The 27,418-nt window shown below is 44.0% G+C and overlaps 1 protein-coding gene across 1 annotated transcript in view; it reads right to left on the reverse strand.

Annotated features, from left to right (window-relative positions):
• NOS1 (nitric oxide synthase 1) overlaps positions 1 to 27,418 on the reverse strand; it is a 120,544-nt gene that overhangs the window by 58,634 nt on the left and 34,492 nt on the right. Inside the window, exon 2 of the mRNA XM_060249092.1 lies at positions 20,595 to 20,727. Within this exon, the coding sequence (XP_060105075.1) occupies positions 20,595 to 20,727 (133 nt within the window). The remainder of the gene's footprint in view (positions 1 to 20,594; positions 20,728 to 27,418) is intronic.

Genomic DNA, 27,418 nt, shown 5'->3' on the forward strand with positions numbered 1-27,418 from the left:
TGTTTTCTTTGTATTTCTCCCATAGGATCCAGGGAACTGGGCAAAGGAAGCTCTGGCTCTTTCCTTCCTTCCCCAGGGGACTGGCGGGGGGTGGGGGAGCCTCAGCCAATAGAAGGAAGAAAGGCTCGGCTCAGTGGCTCTGCTGTGCAATTGAGCAAGCCTTGCAAAGCAAGCTATTACGCAGAAGGAAACAAGAGATAGGGAGAAGGAAGCAGATGACAGCCAGTTGCTCGGGGGCCTGATAGGAGCCCTCCGGGGGCCCGATTCAGCCTCCGAACCACATGTTTGGCACCCCTGGCCTAGTGGGTGGCCACACTGGTTTGCTGTAGATGAGCAAGATTTTAGTCCAATAGCACTTTAAGGACCAACGAGATCTCCAGGGTATAAGCTTTTGAGAGTCAAAGCTCCCTTTGTCAGACACAAATATTTCTCCTAGTTTTCTACTGCTTCCTGTTGGTCATCAAGGAGCTACTGGACTCAAATCCTTTTCCTCCCCAATTATAAAAGTGAGTGCCTAGTGTGGAAAAACAGAGTTTCCCATGCTAATCTCCCCCAGTTTACCCCTCTAAAATGGCTACATTTGCATTGAGTAAAGGAGTCAAAAGATGTTATAATCTCTACTTTCTAGTCAGAGGAAGGGAAAAAACTCTTATTCTTTGAGGATGGCTTAAGTAAGAATAACACATTCCATGCAGATCAATTTTAAAAAAAATCTTTTTCAAATGCAGCTGCTAGAGCTCCTTTCTTCAAGGGGGCAAAACAGGAGCTCTTTAACTCTTTTCTCTCCAGCCACCTTCCTGCTGACAACCTGAGCCAGCTGCAGTCGCTTTTTAAGTCTTGATGGCATTGATTTGAACATTTGGAGTTGGAAACCCCAAAAGGTGGAGGTGCAAAGTTATCTGCAAAGTTAGTAGCCAAGGAGTATGTGGAACAACAAACTTAAGATGGATAAAGGGAAAGTATGCGGTTTCTAGTCGAGCTGGGGGAGGAGTTTGATAATAGGAGCTTTAAAGGGAAGGATTTTGGTGGCCTGAAAGAAGAGAGGAGTTAAGCTCTCAATACAGAAGTTCTGCACAGCTACAAAAAGCAGAAATCAGGGAAATCAGAGCCCTTGACAGGTCAGAACAAGACCAATGGCCTGCCTGACCTTGAACAGGTTATGTGGGAGACCTGTGACTGCATCATCAGATGGGTTTGCTTGCTTTTCTTTTTTCAGTGGTGTGTGATCCTTTTTCAGAGGGTGTGATCACGCAAGGAATCTGACCTGTCAGTAAAAGCTGGTATTCTTTGATGAGTGCCTGGGCATTCACACAGCCCCCCACCCCCGCTGCTGGGAGAGGCACCAGCTGCACACGTGCACAAGGAACATTCAGACTGTTCCTGAGCATGTGGGGTGCCTGAAGTGCATGCCCAGCCATTTAGAAAGTCAGGGAATGCCCTACATTCAATTTAGAGATTTGCTACTGGAAAATACCCGGTAGCTATTTAATCCCATCCCAGTCCATCCTAAAATGAGTAAGGACAGGTGGGACTCAGGAGGCAGATGTGTTGGGTGATCCTGCACATTAAATCTGGAGGGGAGGCATGGCTAGGTCGGGCCAAATCTCTCATGTGATCGCACCCAGAGTGTCACATTAGGATCTAGGAGACCCAGGCTCAAATTGCTGCTCTGTCATGGAAGCTCACTGGGTGACCTTGGGTAAGTCACATACTCTTAGCCTCACCTGCTTCACAGGGTTGTTGTGAGAATAAAATGGAGAAGGGGAGCATGTTGTCAGCCACTTGGGGCCCTCAGCTGGGAACAGGTGGAGCATAAAGGGAGCAAATAAACAATGCTGCTATGGAGGAAGCTACCACTTTAAGAACATAAGAACATAACAGAAGCCATGTTGGATCAGGCCAATGGCCCATCCAGTTCAACACTCTGTATCACACAGTGGCCAAAAATTTATATACACACTGTGGCTAATAGCCATTGATGGATCTCTGCTCCATATTTTTATCTAACCCCCTCTTGAAGCTGGCTATGCTTGTAGCCGCCACCACCTCCTGTGGCAGTGAATTCCACATGTACCTCCTTTTATCCGTTCTAACCCAACTGCTCAGCAATTTCATTGAATGCCCACGAGTTCTTGTATTGTGAGAAAGGGAGAAAAGTACTTCTTTCTCTACCTTCTCCATCCCATGCATAATCTTGTAAACCTCTATCATGTCACCCTGCAGTCGACGTTTCTCCAAGCTAAAGGGCCCCAAGCATTTTAACCTTTCTTCATAGGGAAAGTGTTCAAACCTTTAATCATTCTAGTTGCCCTTTTCTGCACTTTTTCCAGTGCTATAATATCCTTTTTGAGGTGCGGTGACCAGAATTGCACACAGTATTCCAAATGAGTCCGCACCATCGATTTATACAGGGACATTATGACACTGGCTGATTTGTTTTCAATTCCCTTCCTAATAATTCCCAGCATGGCGTTGGCCTTTTTTATTGCAAATGCACACTGTCTTGACATTTTCAGTGAGTTATCTACCACGACCCCAAGATCTCTCTCTTGGTCAGTCTCTGCCAGTTCACATCCCATCAACTTGTATTTGTAGCTGGGATTTTTGGCCCCAATGTGCATTACTTTGCACTTGGCCACACTGAACCTCATCTGCCACGTTGACGCCCACTCACCCAACCTCAACAGATCTCTTTGGACCACTTTGCTCATGTAGCATTTGCCTCTTCGTATGCAATTCCTCAAACTTTTCTCCCATGCAGTTTTCCTGATTTAAATCTCCCGTCTCCTGCCCCCCTCCTTGCTTTTACCTGCATTTTTTTTTCTATCATGGTTCAGACAGCCAGCAGAAGAAAGGGGGATTTTGCTTGAGAAATAGCATGAGCAGGGGAAGATTAGACACCCTCTTTCCCTCCCTCAAATTAAAAGTCAAACCAAGCCTATAGTTACACTTAATTCAAACAAAAACTATCCAATTAGGGATCTCTAGCACTAATGCATTATTTGGCTTTCAGACTGCACAGAGATCTTCCACAAAGTACAGTATACTTTTGAGTCTTTTGGAAACCACTTCCTACTCCACTTTGCCCCTGTCTTTAACAGCCTATCCCTTCTGTTAATAACTTGGTTATTTTTCTGCACCACCCTCAATTACATGATTTTATGGATAGTCAGCCTCCAAACAACCCTGACTCTCATAGAGGATGATATTGACCCTTTCTGTATTGTTTAGCAGCATACAATAAAAAGCCCAAAAGAATACAGTAGAAACCAACACCATAAATACAACAAAAAGCAGCAGTTTTTAAAAAACAAACAAACATTAAAAGCAACTTAACAAGCAGATAAAAGTATAAAAGCCTAAAAGCAGCAAACAGCTTAAAAGCTATCAACAAAAGTGAAAAACTATTATAAAACTATTATAACAGAAGAATCTGAACACATTTCAAAGGAATGGGGAGAGGACAATTAATTCAATTAATTAAAGGCACAGTGAAATAAAATGATTAAACAGTGGATTTAAATTTAAAAATGACAGATTTTACCCTTGACTGTGAGAAAGGATTTCTAGGCTCTTGGCTTAGTGACATAAAAAGCCCTGTCTTTGATGACCATCCACCATTCTGGGTCACGTGGGAGGAAGCAGTCCTTCAGGTATTCAGACCCTGGACTATGGTAGGTATTACAGGAGACAGGAGTTGAAACCAGACATTCTGGCCCATGAAAAAATTCAGATCCCAAATCATACCTTTTTATTAAGGTCTGGGACAACCAAAACAACACAAAACAACTGTGCAAGCATCTGAGCATATGTAGGCAGGACCCAGTCAGTGAAGATCTTCTTGAAGTGGAGAAATGTAATCTCACCAGTTCACACCAGTGAGTAATATCAGTGTTGTATTCTGAACCAGAGTTACATGAATTTGCCCATTCCACCATATGCACCCAGTAGCACAGTGTTCCATTCAAAAGGGCGATCTGTCTCCGGGGTGGACCAACTACCCTCCCAGTGTAGCCTTCTGTAGCTTTGCATTGGTTAAGGTTGTCTTTGGTGTAGTGGTTAAGTGAGCGGACTCTTATCTGCGAGAACCGGGTTTGATTCCCCACTCCTCCACTTGCACCTGCTGGCATGGCCTTGGGTCAGTCATAGCTCTGTCAGAGGTTGTCCTTGAAAGGGCAGCTGCTGTCAGAGCCCTCTCAGCCCCACCCACCTCACAGGGTGCCTGTTGTGGGGGAGGAAGGTAAAGGAGATTGTGAGCCTCTTGAGTGGAGGACGGGATATAAATCCAATATCTTCTTCATCTTATAATAATAATAATAATAAATAATAAATTTTATTTATATCCCGGCTCAGGGCGGCTAACAACAAGTTCGATAAAATTATACAATATATAATAAGTTTAAAACAGCATTTAAATTATACAATAATTTAAAACAACAATATCTAAAACCAGTTCCGATTGTCTAAGCCATTCCATAATTTAGCAGCAGCGGTGATGTTCCTGATGTTATTCTGTCCATTATATAATGGCAGGGATCACTAGATGGAATCATTTGGTGGGTTGAACAGCCATCTTTGTCAGCGGTCTACAAAGGCCTGCCTGAAAAGAATGGTCTTACAGGCCCTGCGGAATTGGTCCAGATTCCGCAGGGCCCGCACCTCCTCCGGGAGCTGGTTCCAGAGGCACGGGGCTGTAACAGAGAAGGCCCGTGCACGGGTGCTCTGTGATTTTGCCTCCTTTGGCCCAGGGATAGTCAGCTTGTTCTTCCCTGCTGACCTCAGTGCTCTTTGGGGCTCATATGGGGAGAGACGGTCCCTCAGGTAGGCAGGTCCTCGGCCATATAGGGCTTTAAAGGTAATAACCAGCACTTTGTAGCGGACCCGGTATGTAACTGGCAGCCAGTGCAGTTCTTCTTCTTTGGATTGGTTAAAGTTGCTTTTATCTGTCTGGAATCTTTCAAATTGCTGTTTATATTGTTAGAACAGGGTATCCGCAGTTTTACTGCTTGCAGTTGCTTTTTATTACTGCTGCCTTCATTTTTAAAGGTTTTTCTCTTGTATTTTGTGTTTTCTGCTTTGTACATTTACCTGGATGTCCTCTGAGGGAAGGGGCAGGCAGAAGCACATTCTGTCAATGAATAAAGAAATGTTGAATGTCCACAGGCGAGACAAGGAAGGTATCTTCAGGCTTTTGCTCTGATCAAACTCTTGGGTTCATTTGTAGTTTGATGTTTTCTGCCTTAGCTGTTCCTCAGGGGTAAAGAAGATTTTCCTTCTACATTGTTTCAGCCTCTACGCAGGTTCTCTAATCTTTATATAGCATCGTTTGGCAGAGAAACTGTGTGACATTTCCCTTTTAGCTGTTGGGGTGGAGGAGAGAGTAACTCTGTGCTCAGAAAGTGCCTGTGCATTGGCCAGGGTTCAGACAGTCACAGGATATATATTTTTAAAACGAGAGAGAGAAAGAGAGAGATGCAAGCAGAATTCCTCGAATTTGGAAAGAACAGGCAGTAAGGAAGTTACGAAGTTAGTAAGCTGAAGGAGGGAGGTTGTCATTCAACCTCAGAGTGCCTACTTTTTATATTGAGGATGCCAATTTCAGTCCCTGGCACCTCCAGTTAAATGTCAGCCAGAGTGGACAATACTTGAGCTAGATAAGGCAATCGTTCAACTTGTCTGAAGGCAGCTGCATATCCATATCTGTACAGCGCTTGTCCTTCGTGTAACCTAAGTGAGCCACCCAAGCCTCGCCAATTGAAAAATGATTTCCATTCCCAAGCTTTGTTACATTCTGAGAGACTGGATCAGCTTCCTTGTGTTCTTAATCTATGTACAATACTTCATGCATACCCTGACTTTCTCCCCAATGGGGAGCCAGAGCAGCATGTTCTCCATTTTATCCTCACAACCAGGGCTTTTTTAAAAGCAGGAACACACAGGAATGTAGTTCTGGCTGGCTTGGCATCAGGGGGCGTGGCCTAATATGCAAATGATTTTTTTCTGGGCTTTTCCTACAAAAAGTCCTCTGTGGAACAATCGTGATGTCAGGGGGTATGGCCTAATATGCAAATGAGTTGTGCTGGGCCTTTTCTACAAAAAAAAGCCCTACTCACAACTACAACTCTGTGAGGTAGGTTAGGCTGAGCGTGTGTGACTGGCTCTGGATCACTCAGGGAGCTTCCATGGGAAAGTAGGGGCTAGATCTCTCAGACCAAGTCTGATGCTATAATCATTACACCACACTGGCTCTGCAGCACAATAAATGGTCACATCCAGTTCCAGGTCCAAGACATTTTTCAGGATCAGCCTGGCTTTAGGACACGTGTAGGTTGTTAAGAAAATGACACAGTGACCCTCACCTGGACAGTCCAGACAGGCCTAATCTTGTCAGTTCTCAGAAGCTAACCAGGGCCAACCCTGGCAAATACTTGGATGGGCAACCTCCTCGGAATACCAGGGCCAGGATGTAGAAGCAGGCTATATAAAACACATCTCTGAAAAATGTCCACACTGGGGGTTGCCATGACTTCCAGGCATGCAAGCACATGCATGGGAACACAAACACACACTCTCACACACACACTCAGATATTTTAAAAAGCAAAAAAAGGGGAAAGAAAATTATGCAGTACAGTAGTGTGTGTGTGTTGCTGGAAGGGAGCATTGCTTCCCCAAACATCTACTAGCTGCGCTGTATGCAACACATATGGGAGAAACTCTTATTTTGTTTGTGGTTTCTGTTGGTTTTTAACTTTTTTTTTTTTGCTTTGGAGATAAATATTTGGATGCGTGGGTGTACACTGAAATCTGAATCTAAAAAATCCAAATGTGAATTTAGAACATTTGAGATATAACATCAACACAACCTTGATTTTGAAACCCTGACATGAATATGAGCCCAAAGAGCACATGCCACTTCCAGTTTTTAAAACGACTGTTTATGGCGGTGGCGACGGGGGTGGGGGGGAGGTAGTGGAATTGGGGAAACAAAGCAGCTAACACCACATGCAAAATGTTGCTAAGATGTTGTGCTGGCTCTGACCAGAGGGGGTGCTGCTGTACTTTGTGCCAGGTGGCTCTATACTCGCTAATCAATCATGATCATACATACAATAATGAATGCTCTTCGGCAAGGAAAACTAAAACCAGCCAGCAAAATGGTGGGAGGGAGAGACTTTTCCACACAATCCATCATATACTGTTTTTGCACAACACATGAGGAAGAAGCCACACCAACCAAGCTGGTGCTTGCCCCAGGAAGCAGCTGAGGTGATTTGGGAAGAGAAAAGTGTCAGGAGGCACAATCCTTTCCATTGAGGGCTGTGCCCACGCCAGGGGATTATACCTAGGGCAAGGAGCGAAAAGGAATGCAAAAAGGTTACTTTTGAGGACCTCGGCCTGCCAGGTTAAGAACATAAGAACATAAGAGAAGCCATGTTAGATCAGGCCAATGGCCCATCCAGTCCAACATTCTGTGTCACACAGCGGCCAAATATATATATATATATATATATATATATATATATATATATATATATATATATATATATATATATATATATATATATATATATATATATACACACACACACACACACACACACACACACACTGTGGCTAATAGCCACTGATGGAACTCTGCTCCATATTTTTATCTAACCCCTTCTTGAAGGTGGCTATGCTTGTGGACGCCACCACCTCCTGTGGCAGTGAATTCCACATGTTAATCACCCTTTGGGTGAAGAAGTACTTCCTTTTATCCGTTTTAACCTGTCTGCTCAGCAATTTCATCGAATGCCCACGAGTTCTTGTATTGTGAGAAAGGGAGAAAAGTACTTCTTTCTCTACTTTCTCCATCCCATGCATTATCTTGTAAACTTCTATCATGTCACCCCTCAGTCGACGTTTCTCCAAGCTAAAGAGCCCTAAGCTTTTCAACCTTTCTTCATAGGGAAGGTGTTCCAGCCCTTTAATCATTTTAGTTGCCCTTTTCTGAACTTTCTCCAATGCTATAATATCCTTTTTGAGGTGCGGCGACCAGAACTGCACACAGTACTCCAAATGAGACCGCACCATCGATTTATACAGAGGCATTATGATACTGGCTGATTTGTTTTCAATTCCCTTCCTAATAATTCCCAGCATGGCGTTGGCCTTTTTTATTGCAAACGCACACTGTCTTGACATTTTCAGTGAATTATCTACCATGACCCCAAGATCTCTCTCTTGGTCTGTCTCTGCCAGTTCACACCCCATCAACTTGTATTTGTAGCTGGGATTCTTGGCCCCAATGTGCATTACTTTGCACTTGGCCACATTGAACCGCATCTGCCACGTTGACGCCCACTCACCCAGCCTCAACAGATCCCTTTGGAGTTCCTCACAATCCTCTCTGGTTCTCACCACCCTGAACAATTTAGTGTCATCCGCAAATTTGGCCACTTCACTGCTCACTCCCAACTCTAAATCATTTATGAACAAGTTAAAGAGCATGGGACCCAGTACCGAGCCCTGCGGCACCCCACTGCTTACCGTCCTCCACTGCGAAGACTGCCCATTTATACTCACTCTCTGCTTCCTATTACTCAGCCAGTTTTTGATCCACAAGAGGACCTGTCCTTTTACTCCATGACTCTCAAGCTTTCTAAGGAGCCTTTGATGAGGAACTTTATCAAAAGCTTTCTGGAAGTCAAGGTAAACAACATCTATCGGGTCTCCTTTGTCCACATGTTTGTTCACCCCCTCAAAGAAATGTAACAGGTTAGTGAGGCAAGATCTTCCCTTGCAGAACCCATGCTGAGTCTTCCTCAATAACCCGTGTTCATCAATGTGCCTACTCATTCTGTCCTTGATAATGGTTTCTACCAACTTTCCCGGTATTGAAGTCAGACTGACTGGCCTGTAATTTCCCGGATCTCCTCTGGAACCCTTTTTAAAGATGGGGGTGACATTTGCTACCTTCCAGTCCTCAGGAACTGAGGCAGATTTCAATGAAAGATTACAGATTTTTGTTAGAAGATCCACAAGTTCAACTTTGAGTTCTTTCAGAACTCTCGGATGTATGCCATCCGGACCCGGTGACTTATTAGTTTTTAATTTGTCTATCAGTTGTAGGAACTCCTCTTTTGTCACCTCAATCTGACTCAGGTCTTTCAACACCCCTTCCAATATTAGTGGTTCTGGGGCGGGCAAACACTTCTCATCTTCCACGGTGAAGACGGAGGCAAAAAATGCGTTCAGCTTCTCAGCCATTTCCCCATCCTCCTTCAGTAATCCTTTTACCCCATGGTCATCCAAGGGCCCCACTGCTTCCCTGGCTGGTTTCCTACTTCTAATATATTTGAAGAAATTTTTATTGTTGGTCTTTATGTTTTTTGCAATATGCTCCTCATAGTCCCTTTTTGCCTGCCTGATCACAGTCTTGCATTTGATTTGCCACTGCCTGTGTTCCCTTTTATTAATCTCACTTGGACTGGTTTTCCACCGCTTAAAGGAGTCCTTCTTACCTTTTACAGCTTCCATTACTTTGTTTGTTAACCATGCTGGCCTCTTCTTATACCTGTTTGTGCCTTTCCTAACTTGTGGTATGTATTTTATCTGAGCTTCTAGGATTATAGTTTTAAACAGTCTCCAAGCTTCCCCAAGGGTTTTGACCGTATTTACCTTTCCTTTCAGTTTCCTCCTCACATGCCTCCTCATCTCAGAGAATTTACCCCTTTTAAAGTTAAATGTGGTTGTGGCGGTCTTTTTGGGCAACTCCCTATTTATACAAATGGTGAAATCAATAACATTATGGTCACTGTTCCCAAGCGGCGCAATCACTTTTACGTCTCTCACCAAGTCTTGGGCATTACTTAGGACCAGATCCAGGATCGCCCCACCCCTGGTAGGTTCTGAGACCATCTGCTCCATAGCACAGTCATTGAGAGCATCAAGAAACTCAATCTCTTTCTCTCGACCAGAACACATATTGACCCAATCAATCTGCGGGTAGTTAAAATCACCTATTACGACACAGTTTTTACGTTTAGCCGCTATCTTTAATCCCTCCATCATATTATAATCGTCCTCTCTCTTTTGATTTGGTGGGCGATAACAAACTCCCATAGTTAAATTTCCTTTTGGGCCCTCTATTTCAACCCAAAGCATTTCTAAAAGGGAATCTAATTCTCTGACCTCAGTCTTACTGGACCGTATATCCTCTCTGACATACAGAGCCACCCCACCTCCAACCCTTCCCTCCCTATCCTTCCGATATAACTTATATCCAGGAATCACCGTGTCCCACTGATTCTCCTCATTCCACCAAGTTTCTGAAATTCCCACAATGTCTATGTTTTCTCCCAACACTAAACATTCCAATTCACCAATTTTACTTCGGACACTTCTAGCATTTGCATACAAACATTTATAATTTCCCAAGCAAGCTAGGCCCGCCACCTCTCTCCTGCCGCCTCGAGACTCTAGCAGACAGTCCATACTGTTTGTCACCATCACAGTGGACAACTCTGATCCGTTACTCGGTAGAAAAATAGAAGCCAACCCTTCATCTCTTTGAGACGAGTCCTCCCGAACCAGAGACATTCCATCTCCTGTCGGCTTTCCCCCAAGATTTAGTTTAAAAACTGCTCTGCCACCTTTTTGATTTTAAGCGCCAGCAGCCTGGTTCCATCCGGAGACAAGTGGAGACCGTCTCTTTTGTACAGCTCCGGCTTGTTCCAGAAAGCATCCCAGTGCCTAACAAACTTAAACCCTTCCTCCTTACACCATCGTCTCATCCACACATTGAGACTTCTAATTTGCGCCTGTCTCTCCTGTCCTGCACGTGGAACAGGTAGCACTTCCGAGAAGGCCACCTTGGAGGTTGTTAGAATAGGATTCAAGAACATTGCTGTTCAACTTCTCTGTCTTTGAGTGACCACAGTGACTATCTCTGGGTGACCAAGAATCCTGACCAAAAGAGTAGATTTATCTGGCGTCCTATTCCGAAGCCTCCTGAAGTTCTGTGAGAAACCTTTTAACAGAACATGGCCTCAGAACAGAAGGGAAGTAATCTATAATTTTATTGTTATTTTATTCACTATAGTTATTATTCATCTACTTCACTTGTTCCCTGCTGTTCTTCCCAAAGAGCATCCAAAGTGGCTTACATCATTCTCCCCTCCTCAGTTTTGTTCTCACAACAACCCTGTGTGGTTGTTTAAGGTGAGTGTGTGTGACTGGCCCTAGATCACTCAGCAAGGTTCCATGGCCAACTAGAGATTCAGACTTGGATCTCCCAGGCCCAAGTATGACAGACAGCCACAGCGTATTGTTGGAACTCTCTGTCTGGGGCAGTGATGCTCTGTATTATTGGTGCTGAGGGTGAGGGGACTCAGTGGGAGAACTTCTAGTGTCCTGGCCCCATTGATGGACCTCCTGATGGTGCCTGGGGTTTTTTGGCCACTGTGTGTGGCCTAATATGCATAGGAGCTCCTGCTAGAATTCCACCCCTGCCTGGAAGTGGCATAATTGCACCAGGGACATTGTACCAGGGATGCTCTAGGATTTGCAATAAAATGCTATGGTACCATAGAGTTTTACGGTGGGTCCTAGAGCATCCCTGGCACATTGTCCCCGGTGTGATAACATCACTTCCAGGTGACATCATCACACCAGGAACAACACACAGTGATGGGGCTCTTCAGGGATGGGAAGTGGCCTGCTTCCCCCCAGTGGGTTGGGGTCCTCCAGAATTGGGGATCCCTCACCCCCGGTGGGAGCTTGGCATACCTAATGACAAACCACTATGCCACCATGTTAGCAGTTAGACCCTTCCTCTCACTGAGGGGCAGTTTATAGCTAGAAAACCATAAGCACCCTTCCAATATATATATATAAAATGCAATGCACAGCCTGTCCAAAATTGACATGAAATGGATATCAGCCAGAAACAATGTAGTTGTGTGAGAAAGAGCAGCTAGCCAACTAACAACCTCTTCCCCATCCTAGAGAGATGCATAATTTAGGACAATGGGTCCTAAATGGGTCTCCCAACACAGATTGCCTCACATGTGATTAATTTCATCTACCTTAAATTAAACTCATCAATGATACCAGCCTCACTTCCCCCTCCTCCATTTACCTTAAGTAGACAACACTTTTCTCCAAACCTAGTAGCTTTTCCGATCTGGTACTTCCAGGGTTATCAAGCACCAATAACACCTATAGCAACTCAGAAAATAACCCATCAAGCTTCTCCCAAATCATTGTCTATCTCTAAACAAACCATCAAGTTATTGTTTTGGAGGTAGACATATCAGCATAGACTCAGGAAGCATTTTGCCATATATCAAGAGCACCTAGCCACCAGTGCATGTGAGTGTGTTCCGGATACTAACAGCATGAACCCCCACTTTGTGGGTTTCTTCTCTTCTCCCCATGAAATGCTGGCCATTTTGCTGCTGCTTCCAAGGACCCCTACAAGACAAGGTAATTATAGCCCTTTTCTCCTCAACTATTCCTGCTCCTGCTTGTTTTTTAATTAGCTGGCTAGTATGTCTTTAAGTGTGTTTGTGTGTGTGTTTAGTCCTTCTATTGCTATTTTAATTTTAAAAGTATTTCCAGTTGAACATCTACCCAGTTTATTTGAGAGTTCTCTTAAAAGGGAAAAATCCTGGTATACATTGGTGGGAGATCACGGTTACCCACTCTCACTGTGTCTCTTTAAGCTAATTCCCCCAGTTAAATAGGACATTGTGAGTAATATCCATGGGTCTCTATGTACTGCTCTGGCTCTCTCTAATAATAAAGTAGATGACATGCCAGTCATGTAAGCCAGACCTGACATAAGAATTTTCTATATTCGGGGACTCCCCAAGTATACAGGGGGGGGGGAATGACTTTGTAAATTGACAAAAAAGGAAATAACCTCCCTCCCATTAAAAAAAAAAGTTCAGTGCAGACTGAGCATGCACCAGGAGATATTTAGTCCATTAAATGGAAAAGAAAACAAAAGAAGGACCTGGAGAAACATGGAATCAAGTCATCGGAGAGTTTCTGGGGCTTTTTTTTTGTTGTTGTTGTAGCAGGAACTCCTTTGCATATTAGGCCACCCACCCCTGATATAGCCAATCCTCCTGGAGCTTACAGTAAGCCCTGTAAGAAGAGCCCTGTAAGCTCTTGGAGGACTGGGTACATCAGGGGTGTGTGGCCTAACATGCAAAGGAGTTCCTGCTACAGAAAAAGCCCTGAGATTTTCTAAAATTCTGAAGGGGGGATATCCCCCTCCAGCTGTTAATTTCCTAAAGGCAAACTGTATGATCCCATTCCTCAAAGGAAGGCCCCCCCCCACAAACAAGGCAGGTATTGTTACATGCCACACAAAGGATTCGCTACGTATGCAGGGGGAAATCATTAATATGTAAATGAATCAAAGAAGATGAATCAATTCAATCCCATAGTATAAACCTATCCTAATGACCTCTGAGTATGCTCATTGGTTCTAGGAGGCATGAAATGTTGATGGAAGTTCACCATGATGGTCATCCTCTAAGGTCCTGCTTCAGTGTCCCCATTTTATGAGGGTAGATGGGTGGTAACCTGAGAAAGGGGCTTCTCAGCTGTTTTAGTTTGGGGGAAGGGCCCATGGCTCAGTGGCAGAGCCTTTGCTTTGCATGCAGAAGGTCCCAGGTTCAAGCCCCAGCATCTCTAGTCAAAAAGGATAGTTAGTGATGTGAAAGAACTCCCCCTGAGACCTTGGAGAAATGCTGCCTCTCTAAGTAAACAATACTGACCTTGATGGATTCAATATCAGACAGCTTCAGGTGTTTGCTTCCTTGGTGGCCTTGAGTTGGGTAGAAAGGCAGGATATGAATGTCGTAAATAAGTAATCTCATTAAAAATAAATTTTAAAGAAAGAAAAATGGCTGGATTCTGAGCTGTCTGGCTGAGCAAGTGAAACTAAACTGGGGGCAGGGGATTTGGCCTGGCTTGTAATTGGGGTGACATTTCCAAACTAGAGGTGTTCCTTTCTGATCTCCCTCTCCAATTGCAAACATTCTTCTCCTTCCAAGTTTTGCTTTTCCTCCACTCTTCAAAGAGCACATTCTGGAACTGCTGCATGAAAAATTCAGGCTGGAATGGCAATGCAGCAATGCACACCCCAACCTTTACGCTCCGCGCTCAGAGGAAGGAGAACAACGGAAATGGCCCACACCTAGGGAGGCTTGCCAATTCCTTCTCTCAAGGGGGGTGCCCTGCTTCTTGCAGAAGTCCCCTCAACAAAGAAACAGGAACTCTCCCTGCAGGGTGGGAAGTAGGAAAGCAACATCCAAGGCAATCTGCATCTCATTGTAAGTGAAAGAGGCCGCGCTGGGGAAAGAGGCTGTACAAAATGAAGCCCCTTTCCCAGCAGCACAGCTGTGTTCCCTGGAATAGAAATAAGCACACTTGAGTGCCCATGTGCAGGAATGGGATGCAGCCACACCTAGATAATGTTCAAACATGAGCTTAAGAACTGGGTGGACCAAATCAAAAGCCTGTGTCATCTGGCATCCTGCTTCCAACAGTGGACAGCCAGGCAGTTCCAATTTTGGGAAGTTTCCCCTGCTGTTTGTCCCTAGTGCCTGTTACTCAGAAGTAACTTGCCTCTGAATGTGGAGGTTCCACCGAGCAATCATGGCATACTGATAAAACCTATTTTTTTATGGGCTGTTTAAAAAACTCCTTTGTTAAAAATGTTTTATGCTGCTCTGAACGGGGAAGGTGCAGGGTAAACATTTAAAAAACACCTAAAATCATCATATTTTGCAGCTGTGATTTCCATAAGTTTAAAGATGACTGTTTTCTGCCATCTCATTTGAACTTACTGCTGATCAATGTCATAGGGTGTTGATATTATGAGAGAGAAGCACCCAATTGCCTGAGAAGCATAACTTAATCAGACTCCTTCAATGACCTTAGGCAAATCATGGTCACCTCTTCTTCAAAATAATACTGCCACTACTTTACAAAGTCACTGTAATGATCAACAGGCTAATGTGTGTACAGTACGGGCCTCAATTTGGGCAGGAGCTCACAGCAGCGGAGCTCCGGAACCTCTAAGTTTATTGTGCTCTTTATGTCTCTCTCCCCCCCCCCCAAAAAAAAACCTGAACTCCATTGTTCAAACTCCTTGTGAGAATTTTTCTGAACTCTAAGATTTGAAAAACTTTCCAATATTTTTTCCCCACAAAAAAAGGGGGAATAACCAAAACAGACAGATGGAAATCTTCATCGTGCCACTTTGGCCACATAGGAGAAAGTAATTTAAAAAGTATGGTGGGAGTAAGGTTTTATTATGACAATAATAATTCAAGAAGCATTTTAAGGTAGATGCTGAGCTTATATAATTTAGTACACCTTCTGGTAATGTCAGCGCTGTGCGGCATACACAATGAGTTGTGCTAATGAGTTCTGGCACCTCTTTTTCTACAAAATGACCCCTGGTACAGTATAAATGCTAAATCAATGCTATTTTTTTTAAAGTTCACTCAAGCAACCCTTGGCTTCCTGCCTAGAGACACCTTTAAGACCAACAAAGTTTTATTCAGAATGTAAGCTTTCGTGTGCTAGAAGCACACTTCATCAGACAATAGGCTGGAATGGCCAACAGGCCTTAATATAGAGAAAGTGGGCAGTGAATTAGTATGCAAAATCATGGAAATGTTTTTTTTAGCAGATTAAAAGAATCACAAGTTGGGGTCTGATGATTGCTAGTTTGGGTTAACTAGGCTAAAACAACAAAAACAGTCAAACCAGGCCGTACATTGCAAGACATGTGCCAGTGTATGTTACGTGATGCAGATATGCCCTGGAGATTTTGGGCAGAGGCTATGTGCTGTGCCAACTACAACCTGAACAGAGTTTGGTGTTCATCTACTGGCAAAATACCAGCAGGCCTATGGCATGACAAGGTAACTAACTTGGCAAATTTGCATGTATTTGGAGTTACAGCTTTTGTTCATATTCCTCAACAGCTCAGACGTAAAGGCCAACTGAAGGCTAGACGTATGAGGTTTCTCGGGTATGAGAGAAACGGGAGCTGTTATCGTTTTGGCACGCTCGACAGTCGTGAGGTGGTGATTAGTGCTTCAGCCACGTTTCTGGAGAGATCAGAGGGCTGGGATCGTTGCACCCAATCGCCAGCGTTCTGTCATGAGGATGACCAGGGAATCCGGTTACAAGTCAGCTCGATGCCTAGCAACCCAGAGGAGGGAGAGGCGGCTGAGTTAACCCCAAAAGAAGAGATGCCTGATGAGGAGGAGATGGAGGAGAAGCCTACTCGTGAGGAATCATCCGGGAGGAATGTGCCAACTGATGAGCCTGCATTGAGGAGATCTACACGTGAAAGAAGAGCTCCTGAGAGATTTAGTCCTGTAATGTCTGCTATACATGAGCCTGAGAAATATACTGACATTTTCTCTTTGTCCAAGGAAGAGCAGTGTAACTGGAAGGCTGCTATGGACGATGAACTTTCTTCCCTGAAACGTTTAAATGTTTATGTTGAGACTGATACTGTACCTGCTGGTGTAAAACCCATAGGCAGTAGATGGGTATACAAGGTGAAAACAGACCAGTCTGGGGGAAAAAAGTATAAGGCGAGGCTTGTAGCACAAGGTTGCAGACAGACTAATGAGACTTATGACGAAGTGTTTGCTCCAACGTTAAAAAGCAGTTCACTTCTGACTGCGTTAACTGTGGCAGCCAGAGAAAAACTCCATTTTACCCATTTGGATGTCTGTGTGGCATACCTAAATGCTAATTTGGAGCACCAAGTTTATTTAAAGAGACCAGAAGGTATTCCTGGTACTGGAAAGGGATACTGGTTGCTAAATAAGAGCTTGTATGGTCTAAAGCAAAGTGGTCATCAATGGTCAAAATGCCTAGTGGGTACACTTAAACAGCTAGGGTTTACCCAGAGCATTGCTGATCCATGTGTGTTTACCAAGGGAAGTGGTGAAACAAGATGTATTGTTCTTACTTTTGTGGATGACTTGGGGATTCTAACCAAGACAAAGAAACAAACAGATGATATTGTTTCAGCCTTAAGTAAGAAGTTTAAACTGAGAAATCTTGGTACTGTACAGACCTATGTGGGTGTAGATATTGCAAAAACTACACAAGGTTTTAAACTGTCACAAAAACCTAAAATCATAGATTTGTTGGACAAGTACAAGATGACTGATTGCAAAACTGTTTCAACCCCTATGGTGACTGGCTTTGTAAATGATGTTACAGATAGCCCACCATGTAATGTTGAAATGTACAGGTCGTTAATTGGTAGTCTGAGCTATATCAGTAATTGGACTCGGCCAGACATATCAGTAGCCTGTAATCTGTTGGCAAGAGCTACCCAGAACCCTAAGCAGAATCACTGGATTGCTGCTAAGCGAGTGTTGAGATATTTAAAGAACACTGCTGACTGGTGTCTTTATATCGAACCTAGGGGGGAGCTAGCACTGAAAGTCTATACAGATGCAAGCTTTGCAAGTGACTGTGAAACCAGAAAGTCAACAACAGGTCTTTCCATATATTTGGGAGAGGTATTAGTATGCTGGAAGACACAAAAGCAGCGTGTGGTTGCCTTGTCCACCACAGAAGCAGAGTTCTGCGCCCTTTCTACTGCTTGTACTGAGGTAGAATGGTTTAGACAGCTACTAAAGGACCTGCATATAGAGGCAGAGAAGCCTGTTGACGTTCTGGAAGACAATCAAGCTGTGATTGAGATTGCAAAAGCAGAAGGAGTAAAGACAAGGAATAGATACACTGCCATAAGGTACCAGAATGTCAGATCATGTATCATGGAAGGGTTGATAAACATAAGGTATTGTGATACTGGCCACAATACAGCAGATATGTTTACGAAACCCCAGACTATGGAAAAGCATAATGAGCACTGTAAAAGGCTCGGATTGAGAAACGAACAGAACTATTAAGAGGAGAATGTTGGAACTCAGTCCTAAAATGGCTGCCTGACTCCATCTTAGTAATAGTAATGTTGTTTCTGCAATGTCATGCTGAGTCATGCTGCATCATGATCCAGCTGTTACCTGTTACTGAGGTAAGGTGGGATGACCTCACCTGTAATTAGGCTTTGTGCTGACTCACAGAGCTGATGCAACCCTGATGATTGGTATGTGTACTTAGGGAAGCTCAGTGAGCTTGCTCAGTCTGCCTGTAAGGATTGTGGGTTCTGTGAGGCCCGCTATCTGGGTGGCAGCGATCACTGCTGGTGTTGGATCCTATGCTACTGTGCTTGGATCGTGCTGTGTATACTTACTGCTGTATACTGTTATCTACTGAAGTGTGTACTGATTACTGTGTATGACCTTGGCCTGGCAACGACTCTGAATATTGGATACTATTCCTGGTAAATATATCTACCATTGAATACAGCTGTTTCTCTTGTCTATTAATTCCTGTGTTTTGCCTGTCCCTCTCCTTCAGCTCTTCTGCTGCGTGCAAAATACTCTAACAGACTCAGATGCTGCTCTCAGGCCAAACTGGGCCCCGGAATCTTGGGAGCTTTAGTTCTCAAATGTTACGTATAATTGCAAGTTGGGTTGCTGGAATCCTGACCCAATTTGTATGACAAGTGTCATCTATTTTGGCCCTCAGGCCACTGAGCAAATTCGTGGTGGAAGTAAAAAGTAGGAAATTCAGGGGTGAGGACATGGGAGGCAGGTTGCAGTGTGGCGTGCACTGCTATGTCACTTCTGGGGAAAACTTTTACCATAGAGTTTCTGGTGATTCCAGAGTTTTGCAGGAAGTGATGTAGTGGTGCGGATGGCGATGTTTCTTTTTATTTTTCTCCCACCGCTACTTGGAGCAGCAGCAGGCAAAAACAGCTGCCAGAGGTAGGGTTCCTAGGCAGGGTCTGAAAACCACTGGTAACTTACTGGTGGCAGAGAGGCCTTACCTGTGACATAACGATTGCACTAGCAACATAATGATGTCACTCCCCATGCATCTGATAATGGTGTCAGTGCACTCAGAGTTTTGCCCAAATGTCAGAATGTCCCTAGTGTCTCTGGGAAATGTGCTGACATCACTTCCAGGTTCAAAGGGAGCAGCACTAGTGCACTGGGACACTGCTGCTGTTCCCTCACACACACTGCCGCCATTTGGCATGGAGTGGCAGTATGGAAGCACCCACTGGGGGCAGGGGATGTTCTGCCTCTGGTAGGGTGTGGCAAGACTGATCAGCAAAAGGCCTCCTACCATAGAGAGGGACCTGGCAGCCCAAGGCGAAATTCAAACCAGAGTCTTCACAGTTCAGACTTCAAGCTGCTGTACTACTCCAGCTGCCCCACTGGTGGTTCAGGAAAACTGATAGCTGTGTAAGAAGCTGGTGCTGCTAATGGTTATATTGAAGTCCTCAACCTTTCTGAGCCTATGGGCACCTATGGAATTCTGGATGATGGGTGCAACCATGAAATGGCTGCCAAGAGAGGCAGAGCTGACCACAAAATCTCAGGGGATGAGGTCATGCATAAAGGATGCATAAAGGAAAAATGGACACAAATCTGACATCAGGAATTACAGAACTGAGAAACCTGTGGGAGAACACTTTAACCTTCCAGAGCATTCAATGGGTGACCTCAAAGTACTGCAAAGGAACTTCAAGAACAGAATGGAGAGAGAAACTGCTGAATTACAAATTATTATGAAACATGGAACAAACACCTCCCCAGGACTAAACAGGGATATGGGCTTTTTAAATTTTATTACATATGCTAAGCCCACTCTCACTATACATCCACAGTATTTCAATGTATTTCTCTTTAATAATAGTGTATCAGAATAACCTTTCTGTATTGACATACTCAAATAAGGGATATTGGCTGTTTTATCTCATTACATATACTTAATCCATTTTCATTTTATGTATTCTTTTTTTCTAATGGCAAACTAGAATGATGTTTATAATGTATAGAATGATGTTAAAAAGTAAATTAGGTGGACAAGAACTAGGAAATACATTTCCTTTTGTTTTACCTAGACTTTCAGCAACAACAATTAACAGGCAACTTCTATTACTTTTATTGCTATCCAGACCAAATGGTCTTCCAATTTATTACACTATTTCGCCATTAGATCCTAACTTTGTATCAGTTTACACTCTTAACCCACCAACTACATGTATTTCAGCCCACTGTCCCCTATCCCCTCATCTGAAGAAGTATGCCTGCATACGAAAGCTTACAACTTGACTCCTACTTTGTTCTAGTAACTCTTCAACGTTTTAGGTAGAAGCTCTGTTCAAACAGAATGTCCTTTGAAACCAACATATTATTTTGAAATATTTTCTTGCATACGCATAGCAGTTATACAGCGAAGATTGTTGCACTATGGAGGCTTCCAAAGCAAAATCTGCACAATCAGATCTCCAGTGGCCAATCAGAAGCCTCCCTTGACACCAACCACTTTATAAAGACACTTGTTAGGCACCAGGAAGGGTGTCCACAGATGCGATGGTGCCCACGTGTTAGGGAATCCAAGGAAATACCTGATTCTATTTGCTCTGCACCTACAGAGAGTTTGCGATCCCCTCGCTGACATTCAAACACCCACCTGGTCATTTTCTGAAGAGGTGTTGCTCACAATGGCCGATGTGTCAGTTGTCCCCCAGTGGTCATTGATGACTCGGTCATTCTCCATCCCAGCTGGCAGCGGCTTCACAGACTTCTGGTCTTCTTCCCTGAGACTGGAAGAGGAGGGAGGGGAGAGTTAATCAGCAGAGGGTGCATTCTGGTCTCTCATCTAATTGTAGCCTAGGAAATCACCACTGAACATATATATCAGACCCCCATATCATGTGAGCATGCTGAATTGCTTTCAGAAACCCTGCAATGCACATGTGCTACATGGCACCACATCTGTGGGAACTTTTATAACTCAGGGACCTTCTAAATAGCTCCAGGCTGTTCTGTTTGTCAGATCTGGGGCACAATCATGCTCTGCAACAGGTGCATCCCTTCTTCAATCTCCCACTTGTACAATTGCAGGGAGCTAGCCACAGTGGGACACATGCCAGAAACCACAGCAATTCTTCCCATCCTGTCTGCCCCCCCTTAACATCCCCTCCCCATCAAGACTGGCTAGATCCATTATGAACCTGAGTAACAAAGCCAACCTGGTCTGGATGTGTGGATTGGAAACTCAGCTCAAACAGGTGCCCCCACTGTAGGCCTTTAGTTTGCTGTGACTTCCCAGTAAGCCAGTCTCAAGCTTTCTGTCCATCTCATTTCATCACAAAAGCCTAACACTTTTGAGAGAAGTTTGGGGCAGAAGGAGGAGGGAAATCAGCCCAGTAGCAACACAGTAATGAATCACCCGAGAGCTAGCTGGAGTTAAAACAATGGTCATTTCATAACATAAACAAGCTCCAATCCTAAAAAAAATACTAGGAAATGAAAGTCCTTAAACAGTTGCGATTTAGGGAAGGGGGTGGAGCAGCAAACTCCCCAGTTTCTCATTTGGAGCACAATGCATCCAAATCCTAGACAGAGAAGCTATGAAGATTCCTGGCTCCAGCAGCCAGAGGACTGGCCCGATGAGATGCGCTCTCCCAGTCGAAGCGATGCTGTGTTAGCTGCATGTTTGTTATACGCAACATCATCTGAAGAAGTGCCCCTTGAAATCAGAGCAAGCTATTCTGACACCTGGTCTTTTGAGGAAAACACTGAACTCCTCTCTGTGCAAACACGAAATATAACAAATCTATGTTTACTAGCAAATCCTAATCATAGTGTATTCAATGATGCACGAAATATGCATTAATCAGGAGACCATACAATAAAATATCCATCCACAGCACACGCTATTCCTACTGTTCTTTCTGTGATCAATGTCCAAAGTAATTATATATACTATATTGAAAGTCCAGCAACTGGAGAGCCAGTCCAAAATTGTTTCGGGTCCAATAGCCCTACTCCCAGGGACCGTCTTCTCAAATACTGAAGTGCAGTAGGTAAGTAGTGCCAAAAATCAATTGCTACATTTCATTATGTCTCATTTCTCCTTGCTTTCTCAAGCATGTTTACAAATCATCATGAAACATTTCTGCAAATTATCTTCATGTCAGCTTCTCAAAACCAGCCCAAAAACAAAGGCACATTGCCTCTGAGCATAGCCAACTTGACTAACAGCCATTGAAAGACTTTTCCTTCAATGAATCTGTCTAATTTGAATATGCTTTTGAAGCCCTCTGAGCCAGAGCTACAGGGATGGATGCTATGTGCCCTACGGGCTGCTTGGGAACACGCTACATCTCCTCAATGGCTCAAACAGTGCCCCCTCCAGGGCCGTATCAGGTCAGAAATACAGACACGAATATATCTCTATCTATATAGAATGCACGCTATATTGCAAGGGAGTCTGGGATTCTGTCTATTTCTAGCATGAAGGATGAGGATAGAGACAACAGGACAAAAGGAAGTCGTTACAGGTGATCTAACAATTGCTGACAAAGAAAAGAAGAGATACACCCACTTTACTTTAAATTGCACACAGAATGCAAAGTATAGCAATTAAGCCAAATTAGTCTTTAGCTAGATGCAGCAGAGGCAGGTCCCTGTGTTAGAACACAGGACTGCTGCACAGCTGTTAAGAGGGGGAGACTAGGGTTGCCAACCTCCAGGGCATCCTGGTGTTCTCCCGGAATGTCAGCTGCTCTGTAGACTAGAGATCAGTTCTCCTGGAGGAAATGGCAGCTTTGAAGGGTGTATTCTAGGGCATCACATCTCCACTGAGTTCCCTTTTCCTCCCCAAACTTTGCACTTCTGAGGTGCCACTTCCAGATCTCCAGGAATTTCCCAAGCCAGAGTTGGCAACCCTGGAGAAAGCTTAAAGTGACCGAGTGATGTGAGAAGGTGAGGGAACAGTAAACCTCTCCGTTGTTTGCCCTCTTGCAACCCCTCCTCCAGACTCTGAGTCTAGAACTAACGCAAGTAACCCACTGAGAGAAATCCAAAGAGTGAGGGAACTTTTTCTGGTAACAAAAACAACAGGCAGGATTTCCTCCTCTCCCACCTGCCCCTCCTTTAGTTTAAATGACCCTCCTTCCTCCTGCTTTACAACAACTCTGTAATACAGACCATGCGTGAAGACAGGGGTGGCCAAACTGCAGCTCAAGAGCCACATGTGACTCTTTCACACATATTGTGTGGCTCTCAAAGCCCCCACTGCCCTGTCTGTCAGCATGGAGAATGCATTTAAAGTTAAAAGTTGCTTTCTTTCTACCCCCCTCCCCCTATATTTGCCTTCCTTTTCTCAAACATCTGATGTTCATATCTTGCAGCTCTCAAACATCTGACGTTTATTCTGTGTGGCTCTTATATAAAGCAAGTTTGGCTATCCCTCCACTAAGACATGGGCTGTATGTACCATCTTTACATTTGGTTGGGCCCAAGGCAATTGTTTTTGAAGACTCTGGGGCCTGTTTTCTGAAGCCTACTTACACTTCCCCTGCAACCCAGAATTCACAATTCAATCATCAGAAGTCACTCAAGTCTGCACATTTTGGGGAAGACACACAATTGCCTCTCATAATAATGCTGCAATAGTCAAAATCTGGCTGTTCAAAGATCCACTTTCCAAAGCAAAGAATTTCCAGCTTAATTGTTTTTCTGCATAGCTGTTGCTCCATTTCTACAGAGAATCCAGGAGCCTTTTCTTGATAAAATGCTTGCATTGTGGGCCAACTAGATTTTTCTGGCACAGGCAGCAAGATTTGGTTTCTAAGAATATACACTCTGCCCCTGTTCATTCCTGTTCCTGTTAATATGCTTATTTGCATGCATACAAATTTATCTTTTCAATTCAGTTCATTTATATCTCACATCCCTTTTATAGTACCAACAATGCAAATAAACAAACCCCACAACCTTGTTGGATGTTTTAATGTGAAGTTTTACTCTTAGCTCCAAAGCACTGGTTTTGCATACATTCCTGCATGTAGAAAAAGAATCACATCCAGACATTACAGTGTTTTTTAACCAACGTACATGTGTGCATCAGTGACAGAAAAGAACAAAGATGCATAGGAAAGGGCAACTACCTTTACTAGCTAGCTGAAAATGCTTTTGGCAACCTACACTTTGGAATTGCTTGAAAAAAACACCTATCCCACAGCCTGGTCTTGTTTCTCTGCCTACTCCTGCCACAAGCATTGAAGAAGCCTCCCCCCCCCCTCCCCCAAATGGCCCTGTGATCACACCAAGGGATCAAGAAAGCAAAAGGGACTCCATGACAAAGGTGGCCACCCTGTTGCCTTCCTTTAGTCTGGACCACTGTTATCTGTGTTCAACTAGGAATGCGGGGTGAAGTTGGGTGTCCTCAAAAACGGCATCCTCCTTGTTCCAATGTTTGTCACAATTGCAGTGCCTTCATTTGTTCTCCCAGCATCAAACAGCTTTTGCCTTGCAGAATTTACCCCCGTCGGTTTTCAAGAATAAATCAAGCGTCTTTTCTCAGCAGGAGGTAGTTGCTCTTTCATTATATCAATATAATATAAAAAAAAGAAAAGAAAACCCAACAGGCATGCAACCACCGGTCTCACAGAAACAGTACTTTTAGCACAAAGGGCCGTGTTTCGACCCAATCTCTCATTGTCTGTTTTTAAGACCAAGTAAGTTTAAAGTCATCAGTCCAAGCCAGCTCCTTTGATGGCGTAAAGATTTCACACTGCCAAGCTGCTGAACTTTTGCACAAAAGCCACTTTCAAATGGGTTATTTATTTGGATTTTAATCCAAAGAGGTTGAGAGGCTGAGCTATAAACCACATCTCCCTGGGTTCCAATCTCCTCTCAGCAGTGTACTTAGTAAAGTCCTTTTCTCTCAGCTTTATTACCCTGTCTGTAATAGGAGGATAATAATACCGACCCACCTTACAGGGAGTCCTGACTTGCATGGCCCAGGCTAGCCTGATCTCATCATATTTTGGAAGCTAACCAGGGTCAGCCCTGGCTAGTACTTGGAAGCAGTGTTCCCTGTAAGCTGAGTTAGCATGAGCTAGCTCACAGATATTTAGCCTCCAGCTCACAGATTTTTGTCTTGGCTCAGGAAAGATGACCCTAGAGCACAATAATTTATGCCAGTAGCTCACAACTTTAATGCCAGGAGCCCACAAAGTAGAATTTTTGCTCACAAGATTCCGCAGCTTACAGAGAACACTGCTTGGAAGGGAGACCACCCAGGAAGTCCAGGGTTGCTGCACAGAGAAAGGCAATGGCAAGCCACCTCTGAATGTCTCTCACCTTGAAAACTCTACAGGGTTGTCAAACGTTGGCTGTGACTTGATGGCACTTTCCACCGCTACCTTACAGGGATGTTGCAAGAACACTAAATAATACATGCAAAAAGCAGGATCTCAGTGCTAAGTATTAGTACTAAAGAAAGATGCAGTAATATTGCCCTTCTTTCACACTTGGTTACAGGCCTGTGAAGAAGGTTTCCTGCTATCTCCCATTCTACCAACAACTGGGAGAGAGTGAACCAGTGATTTGCTTGAGATGGGTCAGAGGCTAACTCAGCTTGGTAGGTTTAGAAGGAACAAAGAGGACAGAACATAGCAAATTGCATAAGGTTAAGGGTGGGACTTCAGAGTCTGGCTGGGCCAGAGGACAGTCTGGTGGGTCATGGCATGGGATTAATAAAGGGGAAGTGACCTCCCACCCCTAGCTCAAATCACCTGGCTTATTCAGCAAAACAAGAATAGCCCTGCTGATTAAGGTAAAAAATTCATACCAACCGGAATCCCGGTTCCCACAGTTCCCAATCAGAATGCTCTTGGAAGCCTGCAAGCACTAAAATTAGAGAACTCCCCCTCATACTTCCCCTTAGAGTTGCCAACACTGGGTTGGGAGATTCCTGGAGACTTGGAGGCAGGGTTTGGGAAGGGTAGGGATCCCAGCAGATCTCTTGCTGAAAACCCTACAGGGTCACCATAAGTCAGCTGTGACTCAATGGCAACATCAACAACAAACTCTGTTTAGGATTGCAGTGTACCTAACACAAACCACCCAACTCTGCTCCAAGCTCAGGGAAGCCTGCCCATAGAATTCCAAGTGGGAGCAAATTCTGTCTCAAGTGTACTATGTCACACATCACAAAGCAATTCCATCTATACCTTGTAGTTAGTACATAGTCACTGATGGACCTCTGTTCCATATGTTTATCCAATCCCCTCTTGAAGCTGTCTGTGCCTGTAACCACCACCAGATCTTGTGGCAGGGTATTCCACATCATGTCAATTACTCCTTGGGTGAAGAAGTACTTCCTTTTATCTGTTCTGAGCCTAAGGGAGAAAAGTACTCATCCTTCATTATTTCCAATGGAGGGAAGGCATTTAAAAGGTGTCTTGTCCCTTTAAACGTGATGACAAGAACTCCTTTTGGAATTCAATTATGCTTGCTCCTGGCTCCACCCCCAAAGTCCCCAGATATTTCTTGAATTGGACCTGGCAACCCTATCCTTTCCCTACCTCTTTCCCATGCATAATCTTGTAAACCTCTATCATGTCACCTCCATTATATGGAAGGCATGTTTTTGGATGGAGGTGTATTCAGTCATGAGGTTCCACCTGCAGTCTGAAATGGTGTAGGTCACATACAGGTTTACCACTTCCATGAGAAGGAGGCATTAATGCAAGCAGGCCTGACTTAACCTTGAGCATATGTTTGCATGGAGAAACAGCGTGCTAACTAGTGAATACAGCCATGAATACAGTTTGAAGAGGTCATTATGATTGCAAAAGAACTGGAATTGAAGAAATGGTTGCCGACACGACAAAATTGTCACACTTTTGCATGCTTGTGCTAGGTAAACATATAGAAGAGGATGGCTACGGCACAGAAAACCTAAGCTGGGGCACCTCTTGATTTCAGGTTTTGGCAACATTCCACATGTATGCTGCTGAATCAGACCAAAAACTCAAACCACCTTGTTTCTCACAGTGACCAACAGTGGCCTACAGATACCTTCAAGCAACTTGGGTTGCGGGGGCAACAACCTCCCTTTGCTATTGCCATTCCCCCAAGACTGATACTCAGAGCCTATTGCTGCTAAACACAGAGGTTGCATTTAGCCATCATAGTGTTAACCTGCATTATTTCCAGGTTAACAGATGTTGCTAAACCTTTCTGCTATAAATTTGTTTAGTTCCTTTAAAAGCAACTGGCTATCTTGTAGCAGTGAATTCTTGGAATTAAAAAAAAAATATCTATTGTACAAAGAAGGACTTTCTGTGATCTGTCCTGGAATTGGCTGCCCATTTATTTTACTGGATGATCTCTGACATCCTAAGTATGAAACACTACAAGAGCAGTTTAATGTCCCCTATTGGGGACAAGATGATTCAAGGACACTGTAAAAACTTCAACTGCATTGTAAAAACT

The sequence above is a fragment of the Heteronotia binoei genome, chromosome 11, assembly GCF_032191835.1.
Source record: "Heteronotia binoei isolate CCM8104 ecotype False Entrance Well chromosome 11, APGP_CSIRO_Hbin_v1, whole genome shotgun sequence".
NCBI classification, from domain to species: domain Eukaryota; kingdom Metazoa; phylum Chordata; class Lepidosauria; order Squamata; family Gekkonidae; genus Heteronotia; species Heteronotia binoei.